Source organism: Microtus pennsylvanicus, chromosome 1 (genome assembly GCF_037038515.1).
Source record: "Microtus pennsylvanicus isolate mMicPen1 chromosome 1, mMicPen1.hap1, whole genome shotgun sequence".
NCBI classification, from domain to species: Eukaryota; Metazoa; Chordata; class Mammalia; order Rodentia; family Cricetidae; genus Microtus; species Microtus pennsylvanicus.
This window is the reverse complement of record NC_134579.1, coordinates 117687806-117705266: the sequence shown is the minus strand read 5'-3', so window position 1 is coordinate 117705266 and position 17461 is coordinate 117687806. Positions and strand designations below refer to the sequence as shown.

General features: G+C 51.4%; 1 protein-coding gene across 2 annotated transcripts in view; it reads right to left on the bottom strand.

Annotated features, from left to right (window-relative positions):
- Positions 1–4719: 4719 nt before the first annotated feature.
- The window catches only part of Gcn1 (GCN1 activator of EIF2AK4), a 63784-nt gene continuing 51042 nt past the window's right edge, over positions 4720–17461 (bottom strand). For both annotated transcript variants that reach the window (XM_075981662.1, XM_075981672.1), the window contains 14 exons: positions 16651–16815; positions 15871–16032; positions 15532–15624; positions 15105–15248; positions 14734–15003; positions 14268–14381; positions 13672–13902; positions 12982–13175; positions 12773–12887; positions 8954–9050; positions 8460–8608; positions 7952–8059; positions 5714–5932; positions 4720–5305 (listed from right to left, as the gene is read on the bottom strand). In XM_075981662.1, the coding sequence (XP_075837777.1) occupies positions 5180–5305; positions 5714–5932; positions 7952–8059; positions 8460–8608; positions 8954–9050; positions 12773–12887; positions 12982–13175; positions 13672–13902; positions 14268–14381; positions 14734–15003; positions 15105–15248; positions 15532–15624; positions 15871–16032; positions 16651–16815 (2187 nt within the window). In that variant the 3' untranslated portion in view covers positions 4720–5179. The remainder of the gene's footprint in view (positions 5306–5713; positions 5933–7951; positions 8060–8459; positions 8609–8953; positions 9051–12772; positions 12888–12981; positions 13176–13671; positions 13903–14267; positions 14382–14733; positions 15004–15104; positions 15249–15531; positions 15625–15870; positions 16033–16650; positions 16816–17461) is intronic.

The following is a 17461-nucleotide window of genomic DNA, read 5'->3' as shown; positions in this document are numbered from 1 at the left end:
GTAGTCAGTGCTCCCAACCTGTGAGCCACCTGGCTTACTATTTTCTAATGACTGCTTTTGTTGAGATTTCCAAATGCAAGCGTCCTTGGGTAAGATACACATAAATAAGCATTCTATGGAGTCTTTGATTGTTTCGAAGTGTAAAGGGTCCTGAGGTCAAGCTGTTTGGGAAAGGACATGTGAGCTGCCCCAGCTCCCCACTTCCCTTTGGGGTGGGGACCTTAAGTGATAGGAAGGATCAGGCAAGGCTCTCTCGGGAGAGGATGTTGTTCCAAGACATCCACATGTTAGTTGTTCTGTTACTATCTTGGGAGAAAGACGCTCTAGACGGGTCTGGGGACTCGGGCTGGCACACTCAGGTCTCACCCAGAAATCCTACTGACAACATGCCTTGAAGCAGCTCTTCCTGGGCTATAACATGGTCGTCCCCCTTACCCCCTGAAAGTAGGGGAGCCCCCCCCCCCTAACAGAACTCAGGAGTACATCTCAGAACCACCCAGGGAAGCAACAGTTCTGCCTCTTGTGCAAAGCAGAGCCACATGCAAACCCAGGCACTTCCTTCCCATAGGCACCTCAGTTCTCCTCTAAATAAGGAGCACTGCCCTGTGGGAAGGTGGGGGAGACCGGTGGCCAATCCCTTCTTGTCCTGGACTGGCAAAGGCAATCACCACCATTACAACCATGTCTTCCAAATAAATCTTGTGCCACTACCACCCGGCTCCAAATAAATCTTTTCAAACAATAGGGCCAAGAAACTGAAGGCACTTTGAAACAGCATTATGCTCACCTGTGTCTCACTGTGCACAATGACAGGCTGTTTAGTCAGTGTTCTCTGGCTCTGAAGAGACACCGTGACCACAGCAACTCTTATAAAGTGTTCAGTTGGGACCTGTTTGCAGTTTCAGAGGCCTCGTCTACTGTCATGGCGGGGAGTACAGTGGCACGTAGACATGGCGCTAGAGAGGTCACTAAAAGTTCCACAGGCAGATCCACAGACAGAAGAGACACTGGGCCAGGCTTGGGCCCTTGAAGCCTTAAAGTCCAAAGCCAGTGGCACACTTTCTCCAACAAGGCCACATCTCCTAATCCTTCTTAAGTAGTGCCAAGCACTCATGTCTACAAACCTATTTTATTCACACCGCCAGCCACACTGGCCCTTTCCCTGAGTCTCACACTGTCCATGTGCCTTGCTTTATGCATAACACACCCTTATCATTCAGTGCAGATGACAGGCCTGTGGTGGCCACGTACCACATCTGTTCCAGAGCTGGACGGCAGGCAGGACAGACAGTTCAAGGCTGACTACAAAGCCCCTGTATCTCTGGAGCACCGGACTGTACATCACTTCCTTTGGCATCAGAACTAGTCAGAGTTCTAAAAGTTAGAACGTGTTACAGCTGGATCTCAGACTGGCCCCAGGCCTGGAGGCAGGTGGCCTAGTCCCATGTTATACCGCCAGCATGGCAAAATACCAACTAAAGCTGGGACGTGAGAAAGAACTCAGTGAAGTGCCTGCCACCCAAGCATAGGATTCCCTGTGTGTGCCAGCATGTGGCTATAATCCCTGCACTGGGTGAGTGGAGACAGGGGGATTCTTGGAGCTCAAGGGCCACCAATCCGCAGGATTAAAGAACTCCAGCTTCAATGACAGACCCTACCTCAAAAAAGTAAGATGGAGAACAATCTAGGAAGACACTTGTGTTTGGTTCCCATACAGATACATGCATATACACTCCATAACAAAAGTAAAATTCCTTTTTCCTTTTTAAGGTAGAATTTTACTCCATAGTTCAGATGAGCTTGAATTTACAGCATTTCTCCTGCCCCAGGTCTCTGAGTTTGGGGATTTAACTATAACTTATTGCTCTGCTTTAGCAAGACTTGAAACATCTTGGAACATCCTCATAGAACCACACTTAGAGCATTGCTGGCCGGAGGTGCTAGTGTAGCCCTGAATCCCAGCTCTCAGAAGGCAGAGGCAGGTCGACGTCTGAGTTCGAGGCCAGCCTGGTCTACAGAGTGAGTTCAGGACCGAGGTCCCACCTTAAAAAAAAAAACACACTCAGAGCAGTGGTGCCTCAGACCTTTAATCCCAGCAAAGGAATGCAGATCACTTGAGTTGGAGGCCAGCCTCAGAGCAAGTGCCAGGACAGCCAGGACTACACAGAGGAATCTTGAAGAACCCCCTCACACCAATAAAACCCAACACACACAACAAAACCCACGAGCATCTCCAAATGCCTACTTTGTTTCAAAATCCATCAGAAAAATATCTCCAAAGCTCAAATCTAAATCTCTGTGGAGCCATGGTTCCTGGGCTTGTGAGCCCTGCAGACTTACTTGCAAGGTCTCAAGCATATCCTTAGATCCCATTCCACAGATCTTGACACGATCCCAGAGGCTCCAAGTTCAAGGGCTGGGAACACTCTGTTTTGAGTTACCTCTTTGTGATCAAGGATACACCATTTTGTAATTGATTTGGGGACCCCCCTCTAAAGACTTTCCCAGTCAGTACCCCATAAATGAGGTGAGAAATTGCTCAGCTTGCAGCTGCAGAAGCTAGGGAAAACCTTGGATGGGTGGAGTCGCAGGCCAGTCCTCTGGACCCGGCTCATGCTTTTACCCAGGGTCCTCCACGGCCTCTTTTGTTTCCTCTGAGTGTCAGACCAGGAAAGTTCCGGAAGCACTATCCTGAGAGTAAAAATGCTTAAGATGAGAGGGTGGCATTGCCACTTCTCAGCCATGTAATGCTGAGCATGTGGCTGCTGTGCCTCAATCTCCTCCTCTGGAGAGGGGCTTGGGGTCAAGGGTTAATCTGCTCTTCCAGATGACCCTGGCTTGGTTCTCGGCACCCACATAGCGGCTCACAACTCCAGTTCCAGGGGACCCAATGTCACCTTCTGACTTCTGTGGGCACCAGAAATGTGTACGGTGTGGAGGCATACAGACAAAACACACACAGATCTAACTTAAAAACAAACAAGAGACCCTAGTTCATAGGATGCTTCAATTAAATGTTGAGTGGTACAATCATAGCTAATACCTAAAAGGGAGCTGAGAACATTTTGAGTGTTCCAAATCTTCATTCTACAGATGAGGAACTGGGCATGGAGAGCTCCAGTGAGCTGTCAGATGCAGCGCAGCAGCCAGACTCCAGGACAAATAGCCTTTTGCTCCTGGGGAGCCGAGCTCCACCTCCTCTAGGGCCTGTCTGCGCTTGTGGGGTGCTGTGCCTCCAGACAAGTCCTTTTGGCCTGCCCACTGTTGTGTTGTGGCCCAGCAGACCAGAGGAACAGAACTCAGTGTGCTCCAGAAGCCCTGAGTCGTGTCTGTGACAGCCTCCAGTCATCTCTTCTGAACACAGTGCTCATCCTCCTCCGGTTTCTGGAACTGGAAGCTGTTTTCCCTTCAGCTTCTAGTCACTGGGTGTGCCCCACCCTCTGCACATCAGGTCGCCTACCGAGCTGGGATGGATGAAACCCACGCTGGTGGAGGAAACACTGAGGACAACCTGCTTCTGAGCTGTGTACTTTACCCCAGCCTGGGAGAGGTGAGCACATATACAAACAGCTTGCTTGACAGATGCCCTAGGCAGCTAGGAGGACACTGGACCATCTGAATCCCAGTTGCCATGGCTACCAAATGCTGAGACCATTGGCTGCTTGGCTATGGGGACTGACTCAGCTGACCTCTCAAGGTCCCTTCCAGCCCTAGGATTCTACAGTTACCCCCATCCAGATGACATCAGGTCTGCTGTGAAATAAGAAGTCTGTGACACGTGACACCCAGAATAAAAGGAGATCCCACTAGACACATCTTAGAGGTCACTTAGTCTCACACAGTACTGTCAGTCAGAAGCCCACTTTTTTTTTTAACCTCTGCTATACTGTGACACCGATCTTTTGTTCTTTTTTTGCTTGTTTTTTTGAGACAGGGTTTTTCTGTGTAGCCCTAGCTGTCCTGGAACTCTGTAACAAGGCTGGCCTTGAACTCACAGAGATCCACCTCCCTCTGCTTTCTGAGTGCTGGAATTAAAGGTGTGTGCCACCACCACCTGGCCAGATACTGATCTTTTTACTTTAGTTTTTTCTAAGACAGGATCTGATGTAGCTAGACTAGTCCTAACTATGTAAGTGTTGGGATTATAGAACTGTGCCACCACTGCCACCAAGCCCAGCGCTGACCAGTAATTTTGATAAATGTTTATTTCACATTGGGACCAGGAAAGCTTGCTTCACTAGGGGGCGTGTCACGAGCCTTCTAGGAATTAGGAGGAAGGAAGTCATTCATAAACGGGGCAGATATTGGGCTGCAGCTCAGGTTCCCTCTTGCATGTATGTCCCTGGGCCATAGGAACATTGCTCCACAGAGTAGACCACTGTCCCTACTGCCTGACCACACTAAGGGAGACCTCAGGCCTGGCTGTGCACTGAGCCTGGGCAGAGAAGCCTGTGGATGAAGCTGACAGCAGGGCAGACTGAAAAACAGACCAAGACTCATTCATACTTTCAAGAAGAGCGTAAAATGCCCCTATTCCTGATGCAGAGAGCTTCATGTTTAAGGGATGGATGGATGGAGATTATAAAAATCTGCTTCTTGCCTAGGGTGGTAGTGTACACCTTTAATCCCAATACTGGGAGGCAGAGGCTGGTGGATCTCTGAATTCAAGGACAGCCTGGATTACACAGTCAGAGACAGACAACAAAAGCTCCACCTCTGTCAAGATGAAATCAAAGCCTTTATTAAACACTCCTCCTGAATGGCCTACACCCCCAAGACCTGGAACCGCAGAGGTGGACGAGCATCACCATCTCAACAAGTCAGAAACAACCCAAACGCAGCATCCGCAGAGCTCTGCAGCTCTGTGCCCACTCAGACCCTGGGAGCTCTCGGCCAGGAGAATCTGGGCCTCGTAGTGCTGAACAACGCCCCCTAGCTGCCACTCTGAGGTTTATGAGTGCGCTTTTCTTTCTCTTCTCCAAAGATAAGGGCAGGAGATGGAGGAGACCATCTTCAGTTGTGTGGGGGTTGATTTAAGGCTTTGGCTCTGGTCAGTTGAATACTAAAATACTTTCTGGGAACTCCACCTCCTGAGCTTCCCCTTGGAATAAACGCATTTTCAAAAATGAAAACAGTGAACAAAGATGTGGAGCGGAGCTTCTGCAGAGGACCTGGCCTGTCACGTCAGGATGGTATCATCCACCTGCTCCATGGAGTCCGCCTGACTGGCCAGCTTCTTCAGCGACCTTCGGTTGCATTCATTCAGCGCCTCCAAGCTGGCCACGTCCAGGATCTTGGAGAGTGACTGTGAAAAGATGAGGAGGAGACAATCAGGGTGGATGCCAAACTGAGACTGAGAGTCCCTGGGGTAGAACGCAGCAACATAAGGACCTCGGATGGACCAGAGACAACTCAGAGAGCATCTCCCTGCGCCTTTCCTAAGCTGGGGGACGCAAGACGCAGGACGCAGTTTTCTGTTAGACAGTGCTGCTGAGGGAGGGCGAAGGGCCCGGCCTGGGGCTCAGATGGGGCAGCCCTGCCCAGGTTTCTGGCATACCAAAGAGTCTGTCCCAGGTACCCGAATCTCCACCTGCCCCTGACAACTAACACGCACTGTGGCAGAGAGAACAGGGCTTCACTGTTCTACTACTGCACAAGGACAGCAGGACAAATGCCACAGTCTGTGCTGATGGCACTCCATGACGGCCCCCACCTGAAACAGCTCCTCGCCCTGCCTCATCTTGAGCAGGTTCACAATGGCCTGGTCGCTGTAGGCCCTCACTACAGTGTTCTTGTCCTTGGTGTTGTCAAGAAGAGCCTTCAGGATGGGCTTGATGGTCTGCGGCTCCAGGGGGGGCCGGGGGTCCTTATTTGCCCACCAGATCATCTTCTCAGCAACCAGCCTGATGTCACTAGATGGGTTCTGCAGACACTGTGAGAGGAACACAGGGATATATCCAGACTGCTTCTCAGAAAAGCCCAGACCTCCAGGGTGGACACTCCCTCCAGCAGGAAGACCAGACTGTTCCCGCTTCAAAAGTGACAGTATGACAGGATTCCTTCCCTGGCAGGTGACAGGGTGTCTTCTCTCCCGTCTCACGTAGTGTTGCTAGCCCCTTGGCTCACAACCTGGCCCACATGAGGTTTTCACTTCCTCACACAGCCATGTTCTTTTCTGCCCAGGTCTTTGGTTGTTGTTGGTCACACTGTCTGGGATGTGCTCGCCCTGAGATCCTCATTCAAATGGTTCCCCCTCACCCTTCAATTCTATCTAATCCAGGCCTTTCTCTGATAGGCTCTAGGGAGCTCGTCTGCCTTGTTCATGCCCACACCTTCAGGGTCAAACCCAGCAGACCTTCAGTGTAAATGAACACTAAGTGAACAGCGAATGCAGGCTGATCTGGTCACAGGCATTCCAGCTAGTCAGCCCCTTTCTAAACTCAGCAGAGGGTGGCTCCTTTCCGGGACCTCATTCAGGGAGGTCTAAGCACAGCAGCACTGTGATTGCCTAGGGGCTGGTCACAGGGTTTCCAGCATGGCCCCATCCTACTAAAATGTTGATTTGGCTCCGACCTCTGTGCACACTAATGTTTGGGAAGGGAGCTGTCAAGCAGGGAGAGCCCTGCTGTGACGTCGGGTCACCTGGTGCATCATTCACCTACTCCCTTACTCCCCAGGACAGCACAAGTTACAATCCTCTTGCCTCTGCCTCCCAAGTGCTGGGATTACAGGCATGTGCCAATATTTCAGGTTCCCTAGCTATCTGACCTACACAACAGCCAGACTGGTAAGTGTCATGCCAGTTAAGGGTAGACAGGCAAGGAGATATTAGAATTCAATTCAATCCCCAGGTACGGGGGCACGTGCCTTTAATCTCAGCAAACGGGAGGCAGAGGCAGGCCTCCTTGAATCTGTAGACTGGGTCAGCTAAGGTTACATAGTAAGATCCTGTCTTGGTGGCCAGTGAGATGCTCAGCTGACAAAGGAAACTACTGCCAAGGCTGAGGACATGGCCGGACCCTCCAGACCTATATGGGAGGAGAGAGGAAAGAATGTTCCCTGGCCTCTAGACCACACACACCCCTCCCACCTGCTGTTATAAAAAAAAAAAATTTTTTAAATTTTGTTTTGAGCCGGGCAGTGGTGGCGCACGCCTTTAGTCCCAGCACTTGGGAGGCAGAGGCAGGCGGATCTCTGTGAGTTCGAGACCAGCCTGGTCTACAAGAGCTAGTTCCAGGACAGGCTCCAAAGCCACAGAGAAACCCTGTCTCGGAAAAAAAAAAAAAATTTGTTTTGTTTCGAGACAGGGTTTCTGTGTAGCCCTGGATGTCCTAGCACTAGCTCTGTAGACCAGGCTGGCCTCAAATTCACAGAGATCCACCTGCCTCTGCCTCCCAAGGGCAGGATTAAAGGTGTGTGTGACAAAGGGGTTGCTGCTACCTTGATTTGGAGTCACGGACCTAAGAATGTGACAAACACTGAGTGTGCAGCCTGAGAAAAGGCACACAGAAGCACTCTGCCATCTCTTCCCAGGCCCCACAGGAGTTCCACTGTGGGACGATGGTCTGTCCCCATCAACTGTGTTTTAATAACATGCTGACTGGCCAGTAGCCAGGCAGGAAGTATAGGCAGGGCAATGAGGACAGGAGAATTTTGGGAAGAGAAAAAGTCAGTCTGCAGCCATCACCCAGACACGGTGGAAGCCAGACACAGAGCAAGCAAGATGTGACTACCTTGCCGAAAAAGGTACTGAGCCACATGGCTAACACAGAGAAGAGTTAATAAGAGCCAGTTCCAGAACAGGTTCCAAAGCAACAGAGAAACCCTATCTTAAATAAGAAGCCTGAGCTAATAGGCCAATCAGTTTATAATTAATATAGACCTCTGTTTGCAGGACCAGGTGGGACAGAAGCTCGGACAACAGAGCTCCTCATGAACTGTCCCCACTCACCTTAATGAGGAGGCTGGAGAGTCTGGGTGGCAACTGCCCCCCTCCTGTCTCGATGTGATACTTCATGAGGAAGCCCATGCCTCGGATGCCACTCACGGCAATGGGGATCTGTGGAGAACAGCAAGAGTCACTCAAGAGGAGACCCCCACTCATGCCTGGAAGCAGCAGGACCAGGGAAGTGTCCTGCCCCCAGGAACTATAGGCCCTCACGGCCATCTTATCCTGGATTACCCCTCACCAACAGCACCACTGCTCTCATTTAAACATTTGCCAGATGGCAGGAAAAAACAAAGTCAATGGTTGCCAGGAACAAGGATCAGAGATCTGACCAAGAGGGGCTATCATCCTCTTGTAACCCAACATCTCTGCTTTAGATGATTAAACTGGAGACTGAAGGACCCATTCACTCGGCATTTAAGTTAACCAGACACAGTAGAACCCAGGATCTGAACACCCAGCTAGACACAGTGATGGAGGAGGGTCAGGGGAGGACAGGACCAGCTCTTACCCTGTCTGCCACGGCATTGCTGAGGATCATGTCCTGAATCTCATTGCTGTGTTTGCCTGCACAGAGTCTGCTGGGAGCCACATTCACAGCCACAGAGAGCGCCAGGCTCCGGCCATGCCGAACCATCCAGTCAATACCAGATATGTCAGCTGGGCAGAAGGACACAACCGGCATCAACTTGCACTTTACAATACACTCCCATGCTACGATCCAGGGGCTCATCCCCCCCACTGAGACCAGGGTGCAGAGTCAAGGGACCAGAAACCCCTGCTTTCATGGCAGTTCTCAGGCTGCTCCTGGCTTGTGGCTATGTTCTATGAACAGCAATAGGCAGGTCTACAGAAAGAAGCACCAGAGACCCCAGTCTGCTCTAACAACTGGATGCCCAAGGACAAGTGTAGTTCAGGGGCTTCAAGATCCTTCAAGTGGGCGGGGGCGGGGGGGGAGACAAGTGTCCAAGCCCCCCGCCCCCCCAGGCCTGTGCAGTGACCTACCCAGCAAGCACTGCTGAAGGACGGTGCTGAGCTCCTCTTCGGTCAAAAAGGCACACAGCTCCCCAAGGCACCCAGCTGAGGAGATCCGAGTATTGTCCTGACGGAGAAGAGAAGGGAGTGAGGGAGAGTGTGACCAGTACCATCAGGTCCCCAAGAATGAGGGCAGGAGAAGGACACTTCGGCTCAGGACTCTGAAACCATCCCCATTCTCAGTACCGGATTGGGACCCCAGTTCACTGCAATGGCTACGAGGCGCACTGCACTCAATAACAGAGAACCCCAGCGTATGTGCAGATATCGGCCATCACCACAGTAGCAATAGTCGGCATCGTCACAGCGTCTGGCTTCTCGGGGCCTGAACCCTTCACAGTTAGCATCTCGGCTGCCACAGTGCACGGGACACAAGGGCACAGCTGGGCAAGGCCCCAGCACAGACAATTACAGCAATGGCTCTGGACTCTGCTTCTACAAGCCCCATGCCCAGGGGACTTGCTGCTGTGTCAGCGCCTCACAATGGGGGTTTGCTCTAGACCGTCAAGCTGAAGCCACTGGTGAAAACAATGAAGATGGAGATGTGTGTCAGCATGCCGCACACACACTTTTTACAGTGGGAGGGCGCAGCACTGTGGCTTACACACGGTAAGGGAGTGCTCTTATACTACGCCACTTCCGTAGTACCCAAGAGTCAGTGTTTCCTGTCAAAATCAAAGCCAGATATACAAAAGGCTCCTTGCCTACTCCATAGCCAGCTTACTCCAAAAAAAAAAAAAATCAAAAGAGGAGATTCAGCCGGGCGATGGTGGCGCATGCCTTTAATCCCAGCACTCGGGAGGCAGAGGCAGGTGGATCTCTGTGAGTTCGAGACCAGCCTGGTCTACAGAGCTAGTTCCAGAACAGGTTCCAAAGCCACAGAGAAACCCTGTCTCGAAAAACCAAAAAAAAAAAAAAAAAAAAAAGGAGGAGATTCAATGCTATCTTGCTAGTAAGTCTAAGTTTGACTGTCCCTCCAAACCAACTGTGCTGGCTAGTTTTATGTCCACTTGACACAGGTCATCAGGGAAGGCAGAACCTCAACTGAGAAAACACCTCCATCAGACTGGCTGGTAGGCAAGTCTACAGAGCATTTTCTTAATTAGTAATGGATGTAGAAGAGCCCAGCCCACTGTGGGCGGTGCCACCCTTGAGCTGCTGGTCCTGGGTTCTACAAGAAAGCAGGCTGAGCAAGCCATGTGAACAAACCAGGAAGCAGCACCCTCCATGGCTGCTGTATCAGCTCTGGCCTCCAGGCTCCTGCCCTGACTTCCTTCAGCGATGGACCATGATATGGGAGAGTAAGCCCAATGAACCCTTTCCTCCTCAAGCTGCTTTTGTCATGGTGTTTGTCACAGCAGTAGTGACCCTAAGATACAAACCAACCAACCAAGTTCAGACTCAATGACTGACAGGAAAACTCAAGCCAGGCTGACCCTTGACTGCCACCTTCAATCTCAGTATAAGCTCAGAGAATAGGCTGTCAACAGTGTGGGCCTCTGAGCACCAAACACAGAACTGATTCGGACACCCTTTCTCCATGAGAGCTATCTTAACTTCCACTGTGGAAATGCAAATTCGTCTAAATAGTAACCTTTGCTTGCACTGTGCACAGCCCTGCAAACACTCTAGCAGACTGTGACCAAAATGACTAGGCACTCCTCCGTGTCCTCAGCACACGCTCAGCAGTACAGCACCCTCCATGGGTGTGCGCACAGAGTATGAAGCCACATATGCCAGGCTTTGCCAGCTCACACCTGCAGCACCAGCAGCAAGGAGACAGAGGCAGCAAGATCAGAAGCTGGAGACCAGCCTGGGCTACTTGCAAAACTTTTTATCAAAAAAGGACTGGAGAGATGGCTCAGTGGTTAAGAGCACCGACTGCTCTTCCAGAGGACCCGGGTTCAATTCCCAGCACCCACATGGCAGCTCACAACTGTCTGTAACTCCAAGGTCTGACATCTTCACATAGACATACATGTAAGCAAAACACCAATGCACAAAAAATAAGAAATTTAAAAAATTTGTTTAAAAAAACAAAAAAACAAAGATGGCTCAGTGAGTGAAATGCTCACCATGAAGCCACAAGTTCAGACCCTAACACCCACACACAGCGCTGTTAGGTAGAGACAGGCGAACTCAAAGGATTCACCTGTCAGTCAGTCAAGCCCAAAAGGGGAGCTCTAGACTCAGTGAGCAACTCTGCCTCAAAAAAATTAAGGAAGACACAATCCTGAAAATGTCTCTGTCTTTCTCGGTCAGTCCTACAGGGCTGTCTGTGGGAGGGAAAACAGAAAGATCTTCCCATGGACTCACCACCCTCACAGATCTGCCACAGTGAAGGAAACCAATGGAACTGAACACAACCAGGAACCCCAGGTCCCTATAAATTGGTAAGAGCTTGGCCATGGATAAATCTTACCCTCTGTAACTACTAAGACCTTTACAAGGATGGTGCGGGACAATTCTGTATTATGTCAATTATGTTTTAAATAAACGCTGATTGGCCAATAGCCAGGCAGGAAGTAGAGGCAGGTCAAAGAGAACAAGAGAATTCTGGGAAGGAGGAAGCTCATTCCACCCCAGTCTTATCCAGACACCGAAGAAGCAGGATGTGACCTGCCCTGCTGAAAAAGGTACCAAGCCATGTAGCTAACATTGATAAGAATAATGGGCTAGCCGGGCGGTGGTGGCGCACGCCTTTAATCCCAGCACTTGGGAGGCAGAGACAGGTGGATCTCTGTGAGTTCGAGACCAGCCTGGTCTACAAGAGTTAGTTCCAGGGCAGGCTCCAAAACCACAGAGAAACCCTGTCTCGAAAAACAAAAAAAAAACAAAAAAAGAGTAAAAAGAATAATGGGCTAATATAAGTTATAAGAGTTAACAAGAAGCCTGAGCTAATGGGCTAATCAGTTTAAAACTTAGGGAGACTGCTGTGATTTTCTTTGGGACCTAACGACTGTGGGAACCGGGCAGGACAGAAACCCCAACAAGAAGCCCTCTTCTTACACATGGACATATCATCCATTCTGGCACATGCATGAGATGATGTTTTTCCAGATAGCAGCAGGGTGCCCCTGAAGAATGTCTGTGTCTCCTGGAGCAGTATGTTTTATAAAGGGGAACACAGAGGGAAAGCAACTGAAGCTGAAGTAACTGGTGAAAGGTCCGGTGATTAAGCTGCTTCACTCACAAGACAGACAGAGTGGGCTGCACTAGGCTCAGTGAGGACACTTGCTTAGCACGCACCAGACCTTGGTTTGATGCCAAGCACAGTCAAGACAACAAAACTATGAACTCCAGAAGCATCAGTACCAAGCAGGGAGTCAGCCTACTGTCTCCACCAGGTAAAAATACACTAAGAAATGTGTTCACGTTCATAAGGTAGCTGACAACCGAGAAAAGAATAAGCTATGGCTTTCGAGCTGTTTTAGTTTTCTTTCAGTAGTATTTCCAACTTCTTTCTTGCTAAGACAAAATCTCAGGAAACCTGGGGGACCCCAGCACAGCTCTGACCGCCACCCACTCTCATTGCTCAGGCACTGGGGCTGAGGGGTTGGATCCCATGCCTCGGGCAGTCTCAGCTGTCACTCCTGCCACGGGCTGCAGAGGAGACTGGGGACAGCTGAGGTAGCCTGGGAAGCTCAAAGGGCTGAGAAGGTGGCAGCCCAAGACTCCCTGATCCCTCCCAGTCTGACTGAAAGTGGCAAGTCCTGCAGTAAGGGCAGGGTAACGCCATACAATGTGGAGAAAAGAACTCCTAGTGTAGCCTCTGATCCCAAGTCATACCTCATCATGTCCCAGCATGCTTAGCAGGAGAGAGACAATGTTTTTCCGGATGGCAGCATCCACTTTGGCACCTGCACCCTGAATCACAAACCTCAGGGCCTGCAACATGGTATCTCTAGAGAAGAAACACACTGCCTTAACCCCAGGCTCCCACAGCACAGCCTCCCGCCTCTCAACGCCTGCAAGCCTGCTCCCGAGTGGCACTCTACCTCACACCTGGGTCCTCCATCACACGGATTCCATTGAGCAGCTCTGTGAAAAGGGGGTCCACCTTGATGTGGATAGAAATGAGTTTCCCCAGTGCATCCGCAGCCTTCAGGCGCACACCCCGGTTGGAGTCCTGCAGGGCTTTGGTAAAGGTGGTCTGAAGCTGAGGCAGGAAGGGCTTCAGGGCAATTCCAACCTGCGGGAGAAACCCATACCCAAGAGTCATGACTGTGGCATACTGATGACATGAACATGACAACCAGGACCACCAGGAGCTAGCCAAGCTCTCACACAGCTCAAAACAGGTGTGATTCAAGAACACCAGAAAGCTTGCTTGGAGGCATTCAGCATTCACAATGGCAGCAGAGGCTGGCACCCTTTCACAGGCCTGGCTATTCGAGGCTTTAGCTTAGTGGCGTCCCAGTCCCAAGGACAAGCAAGGGCAGGTCGAGCGGGTGAGAAAGCAGCTCAAAGGCCACATGAGGCTAAGGTCCCCTGGCCACAGAGCTACAGCAGGACTTTGCAGTGACCCAGTGCAGCATCTATGGTCCAATCCCCTCTGCTCCTATAGGACACCCAGTGCAGTGTCCATGGTCCAACCCCCTCTTCTCTGAAAGGACATCTCACTTTGGTCTCCCACAGACAGATCTGTTCTCCAGGACCCAAATGGAACAAGCTCCTAACTCACTTGCCTTGGCCAGCAATAGGCTGAGTGTCTCCAACAGAGCCGCCTTTACATTCCAGCTGAACCGGTCCCCAAGGATGCGAATCAGGGGGCCAGTGATGCTGACCACAGATGGCCTCAGGGCATCAGCTGATGTCAGGCGGATCACCAAACCCAAGGCCTTGGCTGCTTCTTCCTTCTGCTCAGGACTGCCAGTGAGGACTCCTTCCCGCAACACTGGAAGGATGGAAGTCACTCCCTGGCAAGAGAACCAGAACTGAGAGACCAGTCCAAATGCCCCAGGCCCACAGGTTTCCCACCAAACACAAGGCACTCCCGACAGTTAATAAAAGGGTTGGATCAGGGTCACTGCCAAGAGGGTGAGCTGACTAGAAGACAAACGACCCAACAGGCTGCTAACAGGAAACATACGGCTGCTACGTCTGACCTACTGGCTCTGGCAGAGATGGCTTCATAATGTAACTAAGAGCACTGTGAACCCAGTCATGGGAGGTCGCCACAGAAGACACAACAGTCCGTTGTCTGCAAAGATGCCCATCACATGGAGCACAGCAGACGGACCACTGCTGCGCCAGCTCCCTGTGCCGCTAGGCTTCAGCTCACCTTCTTGGGCAGGCAGAAGCCTGGGACATGCTCGCCTTTGCTCTCGTTGCCTATGAACCGGATTTCCTTATGCAGCTCTTCTATCAGGGCCAGCTGGTTACCCGCGTCCAGCTTCTGCAAGGATTAGAGGGAAGCATCAGTGAGGCACAGCCCTTCCTTCTCAAGGCATGGGCCAAGGAGGGAGAGGGAGATAAGACTGGCCACAAACGTGCCAACGCTGCGGCGAGTAACAGTGATGACAACTTCACGCCTGAACCTCTGTTCATGACTGGAGTTTGAAGCCTACGGAGTGATACAAACCTGTAGTCCCAGCACTTACTTCCTAAGTGAGGTGGGAACACTGAATCTAAGAGACAAGACTGGGCAACAAGACTCCAAACAAAAGCAAACACAAAACAGGAGCTGGGGAGCCTACAACATTTTGCAACCATAAGATAGTTCTGGGGTCAGCAGTCCCCTCCCTCACCTTGGTGATGGCATTGAGGGCATCCCAGCTCTCCTCCAGAACCACAGGACTGGAGTCATTGAAGAGGCGGATCAAACCCGAGACCAGGTTCCGAAGGTGGCTGGTGTAGTCGGCCTTGGAGCGGGAGCAGTAGATGTTGAGGATGATAGCAGCGGCCTGCCGCATGCCCACCTCGGGGCTGCGAGTGGCTTCCAACAGGTCCTCAATAATGATGCGGTGTCCAGTGTCATCCTCCACTGAGAGAATCACAGCCTGACAATTGGCCATCTCCTGAAAACCACAAGGACATGTGTGCTGAGCATGGAGTCTCGGGCAGGCAAGGAGGCTGCAATGGCTGTTGAAAAGCTAGAGGAGCACATTTGCCACCCTACCAGCTGCTCGTCTGGAGTCCCAAGCTTCTCCTTCAGGGCCAACATGACTGCTGGGAGGATCACACCAAGATGACGGGTCAGAGCATCGCCTGCCACGGACGAAAGGAAAGCCAGCACCCGGGTATTGACAGGTGGCGTTGTCAGCTGGGGGAATGATGATAATATCAACCTAATGAGGACTGGACCTGCTTAGTGCCAGGCCCAGACTGGGTTCTAGGACAGCCCATTCCCCTGCTCTGACCCAAGGGCGTCCACTCCCCTGCTCTGACCCAAGGGCGTCCACTCCCCTACTCTGACTCAAGGCCTGCTCCAATACATCTTGAGAGACAAGGGAGCATCTGAGCTCATTGCATCTACTTCTCTAGACTCAACATCTGTGCATGCACAGGAGGCCCTGGAATAGGGGTGCACATGTGTGGGGATGTACCTTGGGCACCAGGTAGGGCAGCACCACACGGCTCTTAACAGCCATAACCTGCTTCAGACCGTCCAGGGCAAATTCTGACACCTCCTCGTCATCCTGCAGAGAAACATTGGGATGACTGGGGAGCTGGCTCCCACTGCACCCCTGCTGTCAACTGCCTCCTCCACTTACCTCCTTGCCTCCACATTTCCTTACTGTCCAAGAACAGGCACAAAGTCACATCAGATTTTGTAGCACCCACTCCCCTGCAGAGCCCAGGTTCCTGCTGCGTTGGCAGCCTCCCCATGCTTCACTGTTACACAGACAGTAAAGGCCACACTGCTAAGTGTGGGATCCACTCACCAGCTGCTTCAGGAGAAACGGGAGAATGTCCTCCAAAGCCTGGTGGCCAATAGTGGAGTGCAGCTGCTCAAAGGTCTTGGCTGCCGCCTCTCGGACCTCCTCTAGGGGATCACATAAGGCCTTCCTCGCCGTGGGCACAAGGGACTCAGAGAAATACAGCACCTAGAAACAATGCAAGCACAACTGGACCCATGCAGAACCAACAAGGGGAGCTGACTAGGGCCCCAAACTCAGGCAAAAGATGCCCTCTGCTGGACGGGTCTATTAGCTCTGATAATAAGACCAAAGTGAGGACAGACAGAGAGAACATCTGATATGTCCCAAGGAATCCCTCACCTAGACTTAGCAACTATAAAGCTCACCATTATCACTAGTAACAGGGACTTCCCATCTTCTACAGGACTTGATGGACCCTGGCAAGGGCCCTGGGCTTTGCTCTCCAGCTCCCAGACAGTTTTGCTCACCTCTTGGAAAGCCAAGTCCTCAGTCTGAACTCTGCTAAAAATGTTTAGTCTCTAATAGACCAGCTGGGGGGCTCTGTGCCCAGGAAACACAGCCTCCTGCCCCTGCCACCTTCTCACACTGAGGTGTTGGTGAAGTGACAAAGGGGCACATCTGTAGCAATCTCAAGAGTGGGAGAGTCATCCACTGGAGGCACAGTCTACACATGGCAGGCAATATGCTGCTGGTAACAGCCCCTCCAGTGGGCTAGTGCCCTCCCCAGAGCACGTCAGCAGTCACTCACGCTGCACGGGCTGCAGGCCCTGTAAAGATACTCACAGCGTCCCGGCTGGTAGACTTCATGATCTCACTCAGACCAATACACACACCCTGCCTCTCATCGCTCTTCTGAGACCTTAGGCCTTCCTCAAGGATGGGGATGATCTCAGGGAGAATCTTCTCCCCTAGCTTCCGAACCAGATCTCCCAGTGTCCTTGCTGCAATCTGTCAGCAGAGAAGTGGCCGCACATCAAATGTCTGCAAATCCCAGGGCACCCAGAGAACAGTTCTGGAACAATGGCCCCGAGCTCACAGGCTTCATCTGAGGCACCATCCCAGGAGATGCTGCATACACAGCAAAGGAAAGCCACTGCTGACATCATGGCCCTTGCCTGTGACGCCAGTGTAGGGGAGGCAGAGGACTGTGAGTTCAAGGTCAGCCTGAGCTAGTGATTCTGTCTAAACCAAAACAAAAGAGAATAAAACAAAATGGGCTGGCTGGATGGCTCAGTGGTTGAGAGTACTCATTGCTCTCCCAGAACAGCCAAGTTTGGTGCCCTGCACCCAATACCAGGTGGCTCACCATTGCCTGCAACTCCAGCTCCAGGGGATCCAACACCCTCACCTGGTTTCCGTGGGCACCTACACCCATGTGCACATACTCACACACAGACATAACACTCACCCATACTTTTTTTTAAAATATTTATTTTTATTTATTATGTATACAATATTCTGTCTGTGTGTATGTCTGCAGGCCAGAAGAGGGCACCAGACCTCATTACAGATGGTTGTGAGCCACCATGTGGTTGCCGGGAATTGAACTCAGAACCTTTGGAAGAGCAGGCAATGCTCTTAACCACTGAGCCAT